Consider the following 17,295-nt stretch of genomic DNA (forward strand, 5'->3'; position numbering starts at 1 on the left):
CCTACAGTCCAGGCATCTGTGCTGGCCCTCCAAGGTCCTGCTACCCTCCCCTCCCCCTACAGTCCAGGCATCTGTGCTGGCCCTCCAAGGTCCTGATACCCACCCCTCCTCTTCCTCGGCTTCTGCCTCCTTCCATCCCTCCAGGCAGGTCTCTGATTTAGATCAGCCCATTTTCAAATCTCCCCTTACGAGACACGGCTGGGGAAGTTATGAGAGGCCGGCGGTGGCGTTGTCTCTGTACCTCACTCTCCACCATCCGCTCATGCCCTGACCTCTTGGCCACCTTCTTTCCCCTGCCTCTGGGAAAGGGAGGCTTTCCATGGCAGACCCTGATTCCTCAGCTCCTTCCCTACATCCTCCTACCTTACAGTTACTTTTTTTTCTTTCTGCACTTTCAGTTTCTCAATTGCTACTGATTCTTTCCTCATAAACCGTAGTTTGTTAAACCACATTCCACTTAAAACCAGTGCTGCTCCTTGAGTCCCAGCATCTGACCAACTGCTGCCCTGTTTATTTATCATTTTCCTGAGCTTCCTCAGCCACATTTCTCCAAAGAGGCTTCTGAGCTCTCCACCTGCACTTTCCCACCATCCGCTCCCTCCCCGGCTTGCACACAGCCCAGGGGTTCCTTTGATTTCATTCCTGCAGGACTGGGTCCAGGCTCCATAGCTGGCACCGAGGTCTCTGATCCTGAGCCTCCCGGCTCGGCTGTCTTTCTCATCAGGCTGCAAGTTGCCAGCCCATTATCTGTGACTCTGCTTAAATCATCTCCCCAGGGAGACCAGCTGCTTTGTGAGAGCTCACCCGGCTGAGCTCTCACTGATTCCTTCTTCCCACCATCCTCCCCCTGAGTGGAGTGTGCTCCCCCAGCTCTCAGCTCGGATGCCGCCTCCTGCTTAGAACCCCCTCGGCAAAGGGGAGCCCTCCCTCCTTTGTGCCTAGGGTACCTTTACCCCATGTGGCACTGACACATTTACCTGTTTGCCTTTCTGCTTAGTTACTGAACACCTAGAGAACAAACCCAGCTGTGCTTACCTTCCGGGCACCTGACAAATAGTAGAAGCAGAAATCATTTCCTGGCCTTAATTAAATTGCAATAAACTGAACCGAAATGAAATAGGGGAGGGGCAGGGCTTTGCAAATGTAAGACGAAAAAACTTGCCTCTCTTGCCTGTCCTTATAGTTGCGAGATTTAAATCTTGATATAGGCTTATAGTATGACAGGTCACAGTTCAATATGAAGTTCTTACTGTACTATGCTGAGGTCATGGAGAAAACCCTGAATTTTTATTTCTCTAACATATTGTAGGAAACAAACATCTGCTAAGTGTTGGGATCCACACTGGATGTTTTACATATTTTATTTTGTTTGATATTTAAACTATCCCATGGGGGATATAATGTAATTTTCATTTCACAGAGAAAGAAACTTGGGTATGAACTGCCAAGAAGCTGAGTAGCTTGCCTGAGCTCAGCTGCTAAAAAGGCAAAGTTGGGCCCTTCAGATTCTAAACGCCATGCTCTCTCCTCTGCACTCTCGCCTGAACCCTTGGAATTCTTCACATGTTTATATAACCTCATTTATAAAAATTTAGGAAAGTTGATTAGGACATTGAATACTTGTGCTATTAGACCAAAAGGAAGAAACCTGTGCGAGTTGCTAGGGGGTTTTCCTTGGGTTCCTTCTTGGAGGTGAGTGTTCTTTGTGCACCATCTACTGGGTGGGGCCTTTCCTATGGGCTCGCCACCTAAGCAGCTACTATGCTATTTTGCTCTTCCTGGAAACTTGACACCCTGGCTGCAAAGCTGGTCCCCACATGCAGGCATGGGTCTTCTCACAGCAGCCGCTGCCTCTTTCAGGACAGCCTTGAGGCCATGCTTCAGTGGCTCCTGCAGAAGCACCATCAGGAAGAAGTCCTCCGGGCTGGGCTGTGCATGGAAGGTGCCCTACTGCTCCTGGAAATGCTGAAGGCCACCATGAACCAGGTGAGACCCACTCCCCACATGCAGCCCCAAGTAGTTCTAACGGGAAGGCCAGTGTGGAAGAATCACCTTGACTTTTCCTAGCAGCTTCCCAGGAATGCTGGTAACTAGCAAGATGAAATAGACGAGGTGGGTGTGTTCCTAGAGGTGGGTCAGGTGCACCAGCCAAAACCCAGCCTTATAATCCTCAAGAAGCACACAAAGCTCCTTTTGGGGACATCTATTTCAACATTAAGCTTTCTTTATTGCCTTCAATCAAAGGAAACTTTTCTGAGGACGAGGCCGTTTCTACCAAGACAGGCAAGCCTAGCCCACGTGTGAGCATGTGGGGGAGAACTGTCACAGAAGGCAGGTGGCCACCAGCTGTAGGCACAGCCTGGAGAGGCTTCCACAGTGGATAGCCTTTGCTTGGGACTTCAAGGACCATTAGTGGTGGCTGGAGGGATTATCTCAGACATGGAGCCAAGTCTATGTGGCCCAAGAGCAGGAGGAATTAGTTAATGGTGAGCCAGGTCAGCGAGAGCGAGCAGGAGAGGCTGAAAATGTATAACTTTACTCTGTACATGCAAAGGGCAATTGGAGGCTTATTGTGAGGGTAAACTTGCAGCTTTGGTAAAATTACATGTGATTCCCCTTCACATTTAAACAAAAGAGAAAAGCAGTAAGTAAAAATCACCTGACACATATCCTCCCAGTAAAAATCACCTGACACATATCCTCCCAGAAATAAGCACTTTGAACTTGAGTGGAATATCCTTCCGGACACCTCTCCAAGATTACGGCGCATCCTCACAGAGGGGCGTGACCACAAGACCATAGACTTCTTGGCCCTTTGTTTTCAACATTTATGGGCATCTTTCCTTGTCAATCATCTGTATTTGTAATAATAATTTACCTGGGCTTTTTTTTTGAGTGTTTATTGTTACAAAATGGTTGCCATGAACTTTCTTAAATAATTTACTTTCCAGCTTTATGATCTCCTTAATATAAAGTCTGGGACATGGAATAGGTCAAAGCAAACTTCCTGCTCTTTCTTTTAGATGCACTTCTTTTTTTTTATTTTTATTTTTTCTTAAATCATAGCTGTGTACATTAATGCAATTATGGGGTACACTGTGCTGATTTTATATACAATTTGAAATACTTTCATGAAACTGGTTAACATCGCCTTCATGGCATTTTCTTATTGTGTTAAGACATTTATATTCTGCACTTAGTAGATTTAACATGTATCTTTGTAAAATGCACCATAGGTGTGGTCCCACCAATTACCCTCCCTCCACCTTCCTCCCCTCCCCCTCCTCTTTCCCTTTCATCTTGGGCTGCAGTTGGGTTATAGCTTTCATATGGAAATGTGGGTGTTTATAAATTGGTTTTATAGTAGGGCTGAGTACATTGGATACTTTTTCTTCCATTCCTGAGATACTTTGCTAAGGAATATGTTCCAGCTCCATCCATGTAAATATAAAAGAGGTAACGTCTCTATCGTTTTTAAGGTTGCATAATATTCCATGGTGTACATATACCACAATTTATTAATAGACACACTTAGAAAGAAAGATCACATTAGCTATTACAGGTACACGGCCCCCCAGCTAACCTCTATCTCAGTGTTTTGTAAAGATGTGCTTAGCCCCCACCTCACAGCCTCACCAACACGGCCAAGTTGAGGATGGCTTCATAGTTGACATGTTTTGCGTTTGTCATTACTGAAACCACATTTCGTTTGCTTATAATCTCTATTTTGTTCCATCTCTATTTATTTTACTATGAATTACTTATTTATGTCTATTGCTGATTTTTCTATGTGTGTGTTTAATTATGCTAGAAAGTATAGATCCCACTTTTTTCCTTATTTTTTTTTGCAGTTTTTGGCCGGGGCCGGGTTTGAACCTTCCACCTCAGGTATATGGGGCTGGTACCCTACTCCTTTGAGCCACAGGCGCCACCCTGTTTTTCCCCTTTTAAAACAAATATTTTTTTCATTTTAATTAAAATTTTTTAACATACCATTAGATGATCACATGCCTTTTTTCTTTTAACTAGTTATCTATGATGAATTATATCAATAGATTTCTTTGCATTCTTGCAAGATCTCATTTACTCTGTTCTTATTCTGTTTATAAATATTTTATTTATGATTTTGTATGCATGTTTATACATAACATTAGCTCGTATTTTCCTTTTTATTATAGGTTTGTCAGGTTTTGATGTCAGCACTATGCTAGTTTTGTATTTAAAACAGATTGCTTTTATTCTTTATACTCAAGAAGATATTAAATCCATGATTCTTAGACTCTTTAAATTGTTCCTATGAAACTGGGCCTAAATTTGTTTCATGATTATTGACTTGTTTAGGCTTGTCAATGTCTTTTTGACTGCTCAGTTAATTGATGTTTAAAAATAATTTACCATTTATTTAACTTGTACAAACAGTCTCTCTCTTTTAATTCATTTTATTATCTGGGTATTTCCCCTTCCTTAGGCTCAGTTTGTGTGTCCATCTTCCCTCCTTACCTGCCTCTCCTCTTACTCAAGGAGCTAAAAGAATGTGAGTTTATTTAAAGTACATCTCCTTGGATTCATTTCTCAGTATCCTGATTTTTTTTTTACTATCACTTTCTAAGATTTTGATTTTGGCATCTTCATTTTTTTTGTTGTTATTGCTTCCTAGAATTTCTGTGCTCATGATTTTAAAGATCTCTTGGATTGGCTCGGCGCCTGTGGCTCAAGTGGCTAAAGCGCCAGCAATATACACCTAAGGTGGCGGGTTCGAATCCAGCCTGGGCCTGCCAAACAGCAATGACAGCTGCAGCCAAAAAATCTAGCCGAGTGTTGTGGTGGATGCCTGTGGTCCCAGCTACTTGGGAGGCAGAGGCAAAAGACCATTGCTTAAGCCCAAGAGTTTGAGGTTGCTGTGAGCTGTGATGGCACGGCACTCTACCCAGGGTGACAGCTTGAGGCTCTGTCTCAAAAAAAAAAAAAAAAAAGATCTCTTGGATTTATATTTTTCAAATCCATGTGGTTGAGCTTCTTGTGTTTTATTTTTGTTATCTATTTCTAGTTTTGTTTTTGCCCTGGTCAGATTATGTGATCTGTACATTTTCCATCTTTGATAAATTTATTCATGGCTCCATCGTAGGATGAACATGCAACTAAATTTTTGGGGGGAGGGTGAAAGGACATACATTTCCTGTTTGTAGTGTAAGGAATGTGTTACCTATATAATCAATTAATGTAATTAAAAATAAAGCAAATAAAAGTAATACCATGAAAGTACTGAAAACAAAGAAAATATAAAATATGCTGAGAGAAGTAAAAATAAAAGACCCAATATTTATATCATAATAGCAAACATAAAAAGATTAAATTCCTACATACAACAAGTCATGGAAGAAGCCCAAGTGCCCATTGACCCACGAATGGATTAATAAATTGTGGTATATGTACACCAGGAATATTACGCAGCCTTAAAAAAGATGGAGACTTTACCTCTTTTATATTTACATGGTTGGAGCTGGAACATACTCCTCTTAGTAGTAGAGTATCTCAAGAATGGAAGAAAAAGTATCCAATGTACTCTGCCCTACTATGAAACCAATTTATAAGCACCCACACTTCCATATGAAAGCTATAACCCAACTACAGGCCAAGATGATGGGGGAAGAGGAGGGGTAGGGGTGGGGGAGGATGGGTGGAGGGAAGTTAATTGGTGGGACCACACCTATGGTGCATTTTACAAGGGTGCATGTCAAATCTATTAAGTGTAGAGTATAGATGTCTTAACACAATAATTAAGAAAGTGTGGTGAAGGCTATGTTAACCAGTTTGTTGTATTTCAAATCGCATATAAAACCAGCATGTTGTACCCCATAAATGCATTAATGACACAGCTATGGTTTAATAAAAAAAGATAAAAAAATAAAGATGTGACTTTTAGACTGAGTAAAAGGAAGCGCCCACATGTCTTGCACTGCCTTTCATGAAGTGTGCCTCAGCCCCCTGTAGGAGCTGAAGACGGCGCCTGCGAGCAGACGTTCCCTGCCAGTGTGCTACAGTTCCTGGGCCTGGTGCACCGTACCTACCCCCAAGACCCCACGTGGAGAGCTCCGGAGTTCCTCCAGACCCTGGCCACAGCCACTTTCCCCTTGGGAAGCCAGAAGGTAGGACATGCCACAGCCTGGCCCCCGGGACAGCAGGTGTGAGCTTCATCACCCCTCAAAGTTGAAGGGAAAACTGCCTGCCCACTTTCTAAAATTACATACATTTTAAGGCAACAAGGAATAGATAGCTTGGGTAATTTTCCTTTTCTTGACTGAGGTGCTACTCAAGGTCATTTTCAACTCTGAGATTCAACCACTATTTTTTTTTTTTTTTTTTGATTTGTTAAGAATCTCAGTAGTGAGAAATCTGCAGGCGGATCGAGTTCAATTCTCTAAGGAACACCCACACATAGATGATGGGAAACAACGAATCCCATTGCAGGAAGCCTGTGCCTGCGCACCCCACAGGAGAGGCCGGTCCTGGCAGAGCATCCTGCTCAGCCTCTGGTTCTCAGGACCTTGCCCTGTTTGCAGGTCCCTTGGGTCACAACTCGGGTCTCCTTCCAGGCAGTGGATTAGCCTGCAGAGGCCCAGCTCAGGGCCAGAGGAACAAAGAGCAGGGAGGGAGAAAGACCGACTTGGGGCTTGGGGATGAGGTCTTGGGTCTTGTGTGCTATGGGTTAGAGAAGGGCTGTGGGAAGATGTGTGAGTCTGAGGCTCAGAGGCAGGCCCTGGTGTTCAAGGGGTGGCGAGGCAGGTGGGCTGAGAGCAGGGCAGCAGGCGGCACTGGTACAGAAGGTGAGGATATAGGAGGAGGACGGGCTGAGATTCATGCATCCACCTTCACTCTAGTGGATTAGGAAGCAAAGACCCAAAGAGGGAGGATGGACAAGCCATGTCACATGCAAATTGGTAACTGTAGCTACAGGAATGTATTGGAAAGGCAAACCATGGTACATAGGGGGATTTATGATCCATGCCAAGCACAGTGCTGGAGTGGGTGCGCCATAACCATTTGCTAAATGCCAATGAATGAACAGCACACTCTTAGCTAATCTTTTCCAGAAGTGTATCTATGGAGACAGCCTCCACCTCCTGAAACTGGTGCTTTGTGTAACCCAAACAGCCACCAGACAAAGGTGGTGTTCACGAGAAGAAACTGAGCTTGAGGGAGACAGAATTGTGCCCTCCTGATTTTTCTGGGCCTGGTAGGCACCACAGACCCATCTTCCAGAACAGCTGAAAGGGTGACAATGTGCTGCACGTGACATGATTAGCGAGTGACAGAACCAGGACGGAGGGCTCACTCTCTCAGCCCAAAGCCACGTCCTTTCCATTGCGGTCAGTTTAAATAAAATTAAATGACCAAATAAAATGTAAAAGTAATTAGTTTTAATAAAGAGACCAAATATAATGACTAGACTATTTGCAAAAGAATAAAATGGTTTTAAAATGACGCGAGGGATTCCTATTAGCTGAAGGGACTTACTGGAAAAGTGAGCATAACAACGCAATCCAGAGGAAAGCAGGTCCCTGCCTGCTGAGGAGAGGCAGCCTGGCCAGGCAGGGAGAATGGGTGACCCCAGGCTGTCCCCTACCCCACCATTAATGCATGTTCTGTCGGGGGCTGGTGGCCTGACATTCTCAACCCAGATGTCCAGCCAAGACCCCTGCCCAAGGGTCAGGCTCAACGTCTGCTGGTCTGGGTTCCAGCTAAGGGCCCTTAGCAGTAGCCCAGGTGCACAATCTGACCCTGGGCTTTTTCCTCCTCGTGGTCAGCAATTTTCCCACTGACCGTGGACAAGCTAGGCCCCACCTTGGGACTCCTGGATCCAATTCCTAGGGTTTCCACCTCACCTGTCCTTGCTTGTCCCAGCTCCAAGTTGGCTCCTTGAGGCCTTTGTTGCACAGAAAATGCGACAGGCCCTTTTCATGTCGAAGGCTGGTGGCCAAAGTCTTCGATTTAGTGTGAATTAATATGGCATCTTTCCAATCAAGGCCACAAGGAGCTAATTAATGCAGTCGCCACCTCCCTAGGTGCCATTAAATTCATTTTATGGCTTAATTAAGAATGGCTGCATTAATTTTATGAATGAGTAGAGGGAGGCGCTAACAGATGAACCCACAGGAGAAGTTCATGGGCTGAGGAGTCAGGAGTCCCCGGCTGCGTGTCCTTGGACGCTTCATTCAGCCTCCTGGCATCTCTGTGTCCTCCTGGATGTATCTGGGGTAATGAACCACGTCTTCTTTCTCTCCCAAAATTTTGTAAATATAAAATGAGACAGAGAAGGCCAAAGCTTGCCGGGGACTGGAGGAAAGGACTCTGGAGTCCTACTTCTCCATCATTTTCTCCTGAGGGTCCTGTCCCAGCAGAGCCTGGGTGGGGGCCCCACCACAGGGTGGGAGTGGGCTTCCTCTGACCCTCTACTGGGTGCCAGGCACGGCCACATCCATCATTTTTTCAGTTCATTTTCACAAACCCACATGAGATTGTTTATATTGTCTCTATTTAACTGACGGGCTCTGACTCAGGGGAGGGAAGCAATTTACCTCTAACACATTCTGGGCTCTGTCACCAAGCACTGCAGGCCTTTCTGACTCTGAGGCTTAGCTTCTTTGTACAACACTGGCCTATGCCAGGTTCTCAGATGGTCGCAGGTCACCTTATAAGCGACTAGACCCTGGGCAAATGGTCTCCTTCCTTGGAGCCTCTGTTTCATTACACGTTAGTGGGTGCGATGACTCTGCCCCTGCACACGGCAGACGTAGGGGTGGAAGCACTTGAGTCGGGGGAGGCTGTGAATGTTGGGGTTCTCTTATCTTCAAGGGGACTGTGGCTGAGCCTGCTTGGAATGCCAGCAGTCCTGGGACCGAGGCTGAAAGTGATGGCACCGTGAAGGGTCTCCAGGCTCCTACCAAGTCACATCTTGTCCGGAAGCAGCTGAGGGAGTTCCTGCAGCTTCTCCTGAGGGAGCTCCTACTTGGAGCCCCCAGCCCCAAACAGTGGCTGCCCCTGGAGGTGCTCCTGGAGGTGGGTTGGAAACAGTGTTGTTAGGTCACGTGCAGCAGAGCCTGTGAGGGGATGGGTGCCTGGAGGTCAGGGTATGCCCAGGGGGACAGAGGACCTGTGGCTGCAGTGATCAGAGGGTGCAGGGAGTCTCCAAACTGCAGGACCTGGTAGCGGGGGATAGAGTGTGAGCCGAGCCCCGCAGAAAGAGCGGGTGTGGGCTGTCTGCAGTCCATGCTCCAGCCCGCTGGGGTATCAGTGCACGGGCCAGATGAGGGGAGTGATGGGCCCTGAGTAGACACATGGCCATGTGGCTGCTGTTTCAGTCCCAGCCTATGCTTCCAGGCTTTTCCAGACAATGCCACCAGCCAACAGAAGCGAGACTTCCAGTCTGCAGTCCTGCTCTCCTCCATGGAAACATTCCACATGATGAGTGGTGGCAACGCACTGATACTCAGAGGTGAGTGGGTCACATAGTCTCCCCTGGGCCTCACAGGAGGCCACTGACTGCTGAGTGAGAAAGACAGCATGCCTGCCAGCAGCTGACCACAGCCATGGGATGCCACCTCCACCTGGGTATCCATCTCTCCACCCACCCACAGCAGGGCTTCATTGACCCCTGCCCTGCTGTCCAGTGAAGGGGCCCTGCTGTCCACTGCTGCTATCCATGGTACCACTGACATTGCTGGACCACACAGACAGAAAGTGCTTTTGTCCTCTGAGCTAAAATCAGTTCTCCTTTAGCTTCAGTAGAAGTGTGGCCTCTGCCCGGAAAGGAAGTCAAGATGCGTCCTCAGTGTTCTCCAGAACAGGTGCACAGCCTGTGTTTCTATGCACATGGACCCGGGTACAGGTGCTGTCTGGGCCCTTTGGAATTTACGATTGAGCCTTCATTCAGAAAACCTAGTTCCAAGGCGGCTGTGCCTTCTTGACAAGATGAAACGAAAGTGCTTTCTGTGGTGTTTGAGCCCCAGAATTCATCTTTTAGATTCTCCTTGCCCACAACTGAGAATCCTGCTTTCTAGACTTTTCTATGGAGTGCATGCAATGTGGGTAGTGGCAGCTATGAGCTTGGTGATTCCAGCTCTGGTCTTGGCTCTGCCACTGGACAGCAGTGTGACTCTGCTCCTGGCAGATGCCTGGACCTGTGTGTGAGGATGATGGTTGAGGATGAAGAGGTTATTCTGGGGGTTGACTGAGAGCATCACACACATATCTGGGTGTCTGCTGTGTTGTGAGCACAGATGAACCCTGATGATATGGCTTTGTCCTTAGCCAAGTGCAACAGCAGGGCCCTGGGCCTGCTTGACCCCTACTCCTTGGCCTCAAGCATTATATTCCAGCCTATCTTCATTCCAAAAAGCCACTGAAAGAAATGCTTCCCCTGGCTTGCCTTCTCACCATTCTGTTTATATTACGGACCAGATTATTCAAGATACATTTACTCTGTGTAACTATGTGCGCACTGGGCACCCCCTCCCCCCGCCAAGTACAAGACTCCGGCTTTATAGCAATGGGATGCGTGGAGGTGGCTAAGATGTGGTCACCATGACAGGCTTGCAGATGTCATGGAGAGAACTCTGTTTAGACCCTCCACCTGGCCTGTCTCCTCCCTCATCCTAGGCAGTAAAGAACCTCAGACAAATGCAGAAACTGCTGCTGCCGCCTTACTCGGAAACGTCTCCTACTTCACCCAGAAGCTGGTGGAGAAGCTGAACAGCGGGACGTTCTCAGCAGACCCCAGACACATCCTGCTGTTCATCCTGGAGCACATCATGGTGGTAAGAACACCCTGCTGACTAACATCTGATCTGGGTGGGGAAGGCCCTCTAGGCCGGGTAACATCAGGTAGTTACTTAGTGCCCTGGGGGTCCTCAACTCAGGTCTCCTGAGATCCCTCTCAGCCACTGAGGGCCTCTGCTGCCTGGACTTGCACCTCAGGGCTGTAAATGCTTTACGCACATGAAATCTGCCACCAGCAACTCCTTGGGTTCTATAACAGAACCAAGGAAAACTGTCTTCCTTCCTCTTTACGCCTCTTAGAGAGCAAAATTGCCCCCTGCACCCCACACCCACACCATTCTGTCTGCCGAGTGGCCCATGGACTTGGGATGATTTCCCCAGTGATTGTCAGCCTGATGCCCACACCCAGGCAAAGCTGGGGAAAAAATGTATTCAGAAGCTTCTTCAAGAATCACTCCAAGTGGGGAGAAATGTCCCCTGACAAGTTAACCCTGGTCAGCTCTAGGAGGGTTAACACATTAACTGCTGTGAGAATTGCACATGACTCACACATATAGAAACCAATAAAAAATAATGAGTGAGAAACGATCATTTTGTTTTCAAAGTTTTTCTTCTATTTTCCTAACAAAACACTGTGGCCCCAAGGAAAAAAAAATTTCTAGTGTGGTAGTCAATATGTTAAAATCAGATTCTTGACAAGTTATGTTCAGAGTAAAAAGGCCTAAGTGCTGAGTTTCCCAGGGTCAAAGCAAATACTCAGAGCTAATGCCCCAAAGGGGGAGCCCACAGGGGCTGGTGTGCCTTCAGTGGTGCCGGGCCAAGGGTGCTCCTCCCCTGATCCCAGCCTATAATGCCTGCACCTTCTAGCCTCTTTTGGAGAGTGATGATATATTTAAGAAGTAGGTGACAACATGGATCCTAAACTCCAAGTGGTTGAATTAGAATCTAACGTCATTAGTAGAAACATTTGCTTTGCCCATGAAATTCTAAGGGAGCCCCTGTCACTTAACAAATGACTTTCTTCCTAGACTGAAAAATTTTGCACGTATTTTTTGTTCTATGGATCCTTACCGTTGAAGCCAAACAAATATACAGACCGATCAGTGTTAAGCCTGCACAAATCAGGACCTTCTGCCTCTGTCTCCCCCTCTAAGCTTCTCATTAACTAAAGTCCATTGGACTCTGTTTAGACAATATGGTAAGAGGAGGTTCAAGTGTCTAGTGTGAGTTGGACTCTTGCTGAACACCTAACCTCTCTGACCCTCAGCCTCTCATCCCTACAGTTGAGTAAACTTAGTGTCTACTTCACAGTGTTATATAGCAATCTATGCAAAGTGATGCAAATATATGCAAAAAAGGCTCAGCACAGTATCTGAAATATTATTTTTTATATTTCAATAGATTTAGGGTATAGTCAGTTTGGTTACATAGATAAATTATACAGCAGGGAAGCCTGGACTTTTAGTTTACCTGTTACTTGAAGAGTGTACATTATATTCAATAGGTAGTTTTTCATCCCTCACCTGCCCCCACTTCCCATTTTCCTCCTTTCTGAGTTTCCAATGTCCATAATTCATGTTGTATGCCCCTGTGTGCCCGTAGCTTAGCTCCCATTTATAAGTGAGACTAGGTGGGGTTTGGTTATTTATTCCTGCGTTACTTCACTTAGAATTATAGCACCCAGTTTCATTCAACATGCTGTAAAAGACACTACTTTGTTCTTTTTATTGGCTGAGTAATACTCCATGGCATTTGTGTATTATCACATTTCTTTTTTTTTAATTTTTAAAAATTTTTTTTATTAGATCATAATTGTATACATTAATTCTCTCATAGGATACAGTGTGTTACTTCTATATGCAGTTTGGAAAACTCTCATCACACCTATTATCACATTTCTTGATCCACTTATCAGCTGGTGGGCACTTAGGTTGATTCCACATCTTTGTAATCATGAAACATGCTGCAGTAAACATACAACTTCAAGTGTCTTTTTGTGGTAATGACTTCTTTTCCTTTGGGCAGATAACCAGTAGTGAGTGGGATTGCTGGATCAAATGGTACTTTTAGTTCTTTGAGAAATCTCCACACGGTTTTCCATAGAAGTTGTATTAATTTACATTCCCACCAACAGTGTATAAGCGTTCCTTTCTCACTATACCCATGAAAATATTGATTGTTGTTTGACTTTTTAATAATTGTCATTTTCCTTGGGGTAAGTTAGTATCTCATTGTGATTTAAATTTGCTTTTCTCTGAGGATTAGTGATATCGAACATTTTTTCATGTTTGTTGACCGTCTGTGTATTTTCTTTTGAAAAATGTGTCTTTATGTTGTCTGTACACTTTTTAATGGGATTATTTGGGGTTTTTCCCTTATTCCTTATAGATTCTGGTTATCAGTCCTTTGTTGGGCACATAGTTTATAGATATTTCCTCCCGTCCCATTGACCGATTACTCTGTTGATTATTTCTTTTGCTGTAGAGAAGCAAAAGGAATTTTGTTGTTGCATTGTTTAAGGGGTATTAGTCTTAAGTTTTTTGCCGAGGCAGATGTCCAGAAGAGTTTTCCTAGGTTTCTTTTCATAGTTTTTATGATTTCAGGTCTCATATGTAAGTCTTTAATTCATCTTGAGGCACTTTTTGTATATGGTGAGAGAGAGGCGTCCAGTTTCATTCTTTGGCATATGACTATCCAAATTTCCCAGCACCATTTATTAAATAGGGGTCCCTTTCTCCAGCGTCAGTTTTTGTCTTCTTTTCTGAAGCTCAGTCTCTATTCTGTTCCAGAGATCTGTGTGTCTACCTTTATACCAGTACTGTGCTGTGTTGGTTACTATAGCCTTGTAGTATAATTTGAAGTTGGGTAAGGTGATGCCTCCAGCTTTGTTCTTTTTGCTTAGGATTGCTTTGGCTATTTGAGCTCTTTTTTCATTCCATATGAATTTAAAATTGTTTCTCCTGATTCTGTGCAAAATGATGTTTGTATTTTGATAGGAATTGTACTGAATCTGTAGATTGCTTTGGGTAGTTGACCATTTTCACAATATTGCTTCTTCTGATCCATAAGCATGGGGTGTTTTTCCATTTGTTGGTGTCATCTGTGATTTCTTTTGTCAATGTTTTGTAGTTTTCTTTGTAGAGATCTTTTACCTCCTTGGTTAAATATATTCCTAGAATGTCTGTATATTGAAAACACTCTCTGTAACTATTAATGATGACCTATATCTATTTTAAAAGTTAGCTGCTATTAATAGCATATTCTCATACACTGAATGTCAACCATGTTACCAGTATTTCAGGAATCTCTGGTTGCCAACACTATTTTTCATCATATCACTATAGTAAACTTTTTTTTAAACACAAGTTTTCACCCAAATTCTGGGTCACCTTTATTAATCATTTACTTAAATAGAAAACCAAAGGTAGAGGAAACTAGGCCCATTTGAATTTTGGGTCATGTCTCTTTTTTATTGCATTATTTTTATGGTAAACTGGGTCAGTGTCTAAAATTGCAAAGTGCTCACAAGTATGTGTGTATGTGTGTGTGTTATTTTTATGACCCAGGTCATCGAGACTGCCTCTTCTCAAAGGGAAGCTGTCCTCAGCACTTTGTACAGCAGTTTAAATAAAGTCGTTCTTTATTGCCTCTCCAAGCCCCAGCAGTCCCTCTCCGAATGCCTCAGCCTTCTCAGCATCCTGAGCTTTCTGCAGGAACACTGGGACGTTATCTTTGCCACCTACAATTCCAACGTCAGCTTCCTTCTGTGTCTCATGCACTGCCTTTTGATGCTCAATACAAGGAGGTGAGAGGTACCCACTTGTTCTCTTGCCTGCTGGTAGTCAATGAAGAAAAGAGAAATGTGGAGGGATGCTTGACTGAGGTCAATACAAATGATCTCATCCTTTCATTTATCTGGTCACCCACATTTTGTGCAATGTTGGAGAATATGGTAAGTGAAATCCATACTTGCCCGTATGGCCAAGGAGATGGACTCATCATAAATAATAATTTACCCTATTTCCAAAATTCTAAAATTATGAGATATCCCATTGATTTAATTTTTCAGGGAGAAAATGCCAACATTAAACATACACATTGATTTTATGATAAGGCCAGATTTTAGAAACATTAATATTTGATAAATTCTGTGTTAGAATGGAATAATAAGAATATATTATTTTGCACAAGCCAGGCATAATTTTGCTCTTAGAAAAATAAATTATATGCGTCATATAAGTTATAGTATATTATGACATCCATAAGCACAGAGCTATAAAGTTAAGCTTATTTAAGTCCTTTCTTTGAAGTCTTAGATTTGAAAATATATTTCTCCATATATGTTCACTTCCTGTCTCTCTCAGGGTGCATATACCATATATCATCAGGATCATGCTACCTATGGATACTGTATCTTATCAGCAGAGCCATGGAAGTGTCCAAGAAGAGAGAATGATGGGATAGTCTACTTAGCTCTTGTTCTTTAACTTAATCATATTCATCTCAGTGCAAATTATAAGTTTGATCCCTTGGGAAAAAAAATCCTATTGAACATGACAAAGCACTAACATTGATTCGTCTTAAAACTCCCTGGGAAGTTTTGGAGTACCTTTCTGCACTTGTCTTTTTATTTGTCTGAAATAAAATAACCAATTTCCATTTTCAGTATGTGGCTAAATTGAGGGAAATTTCTCTTTTTCTCCTTTTCCTTTTCCTTCCTTCCTTCTTTCTTTCTTCCCTCCCTCCCTTCTTCCTTTCCTTTTTTTTTCTTTAAAAATTAGGCCCTACCCTTCCTGAAAGCATAAGTAAATGAACAGAATGACAATTGATTTTAGTGTTTGAAATGGCACCCTCCTATCATCCTTAGATTTCTCTGTTTAGCAAGGTTGCCTCCAATATCCAAAATGACTTTCTCCTAGAATTTTAAAAGTGAACATTCTCATATGTTAGTATTTTTGTCCTGTCCATGTTTATCATTTTCAGTTCAATCCACAAACATTTGCTGAATGTCTATTCTGCTATGTCATCATGGGCACATGGATATTAACGTGATCAGGCCCCCACAGCACATGGTTCATATGAAACCTAATGTATAAAACACTATGTCCCCACTTAGACCTGGCTGCTACCTCATGAGTAGGGGTCCTGAAAAAATTAAAATGCAGGGCCCATGTCTAAAAATCACCAATAATTTCAAGATGGTAATAGCAGAGCCCAAATATGGTGCCCTCCTGAGTGTTGGACCCTGGAAAATTGCATTCATCACATGCCCATGAAGCATCCTTGGCCCCATTCAAGATGGAATGAAATCAGTGCCAAAGAAAGGCAGAGTTGACTATTTAGGAAAGCCCTAAAAGAAATGATCAGTTTGGGGTGGTGCCAGTGGCTCAAAGGAGTAGGGCATCAGCCCCATATGCCAGAGGTTCAAACCCAGCCCTAGGCCCCCCACCCCCAAATGATCAGTTTGATGATGAGGAACCAGGAGCATACTTGAGGGGACTGCTGGGAGCACAGGTGGGTTTTTTCAAGATAGGATTTTCCTCAAAGCGAAGGGTATTTTTCCTACTATCCAGAACACCATTGTATAATATCTTCTGTGAAAGCTGTTAAATAGTGTTTGCTTTGACTTGATTAGACAAGTTTTGTTTCATCTTGATATGCATTGAGTTTTGAGGATAATTATTTGTAATAAAGAACAATGGGATGGTTCCAAGGAAACTGGAGATGATAGTGAAAAATCTCTTGTCTACCAGTTATCCAGAGGGATTTGGATTGGAGCCCAAGCCTAGAATATCTCCTTATCATCAAGTCTTCCTTTCTGCAAATGAAGAAGTCAAAGAAAAAAGAGGAGAAGACTTTTCAACTTTGAGTGATGGTACAGTTTAGTTGTTGTTGGGGAGTGGGGGTTGGTAAATGAATAATGGCACCTGCTGGGCTTACATTCTCAGTCTATCCTTCCCAAAGTAAGAAAACAAATATTGTCAAGGACATTTTCAAAGCCCAGAAAAGGACATAGGACATGGCAGAGCAATGTGGTAGTATAGCAAGATAGCCTGGTAGAAAATAACCTTGGGGTGGTCTTCGTGTATTATAAATGTAATGGAAAGAGATTGATGAATAGATGGACGGATGGATGGATGGATGGATGGATGGTTGGATGGAAGGAAGGAAGGAAAGCTCTGTGGAACTTGGTTAAACCAGGAGCTTAACCCATGGACACTTTATAATAGATTAAACCTGGCATGTTATCTCACCTTGTTCAAACCATCACCTAGTTACTTCTCAGCTTTGTTCTTCAGTAAATGGGAAGGAAGTAAATAAACTCATTACTCTCTATAAGACTTTTGGCTTAATCAAGTTTATTCTTGTATTTAATAATTTCAAATCAAGATCAAGGGATTAGCAATATAGAAGCCAGTTCTATGTGTTGGGGACATTATGCTCTCTCCCAATCAAGGAGGCAGTAGCTTCAGTTATCCCTTTGTCTGCCACTTCAATTTGCAAACTGCCACTTACCTG

At 43.7% G+C, this 17,295-nt stretch overlaps 1 protein-coding gene across 1 annotated transcript in view; it reads left to right on the forward strand.

The window, feature by feature from the left end:
* WDFY4 (WDFY family member 4) overlaps positions 1–17,295 on the forward strand; it is a 279,600-nt gene that overhangs the window by 130,814 nt on the left and 131,491 nt on the right. The window contains exons 32-38 of the mRNA XM_003801656.3: positions 1,861–1,986; positions 5,982–6,146; positions 8,854–9,057; positions 9,379–9,493; positions 10,657–10,814; positions 14,343–14,581; positions 16,530–16,651. Coding sequence (XP_003801704.1) covers positions 1,861–1,986; positions 5,982–6,146; positions 8,854–9,057; positions 9,379–9,493; positions 10,657–10,814; positions 14,343–14,581; positions 16,530–16,651 — 1,129 coding nt within the window. The remainder of the gene's footprint in view (positions 1–1,860; positions 1,987–5,981; positions 6,147–8,853; positions 9,058–9,378; positions 9,494–10,656; positions 10,815–14,342; positions 14,582–16,529; positions 16,652–17,295) is intronic.

Source organism: Otolemur garnettii, unplaced genomic scaffold (assembly GCF_000181295.1).
Source record: "Otolemur garnettii isolate 467f Iridium unplaced genomic scaffold, OtoGar3 scaffold00217, whole genome shotgun sequence".
In the NCBI taxonomy this organism is placed as follows: Eukaryota; Metazoa; Chordata; class Mammalia; order Primates; family Galagidae; genus Otolemur; species Otolemur garnettii.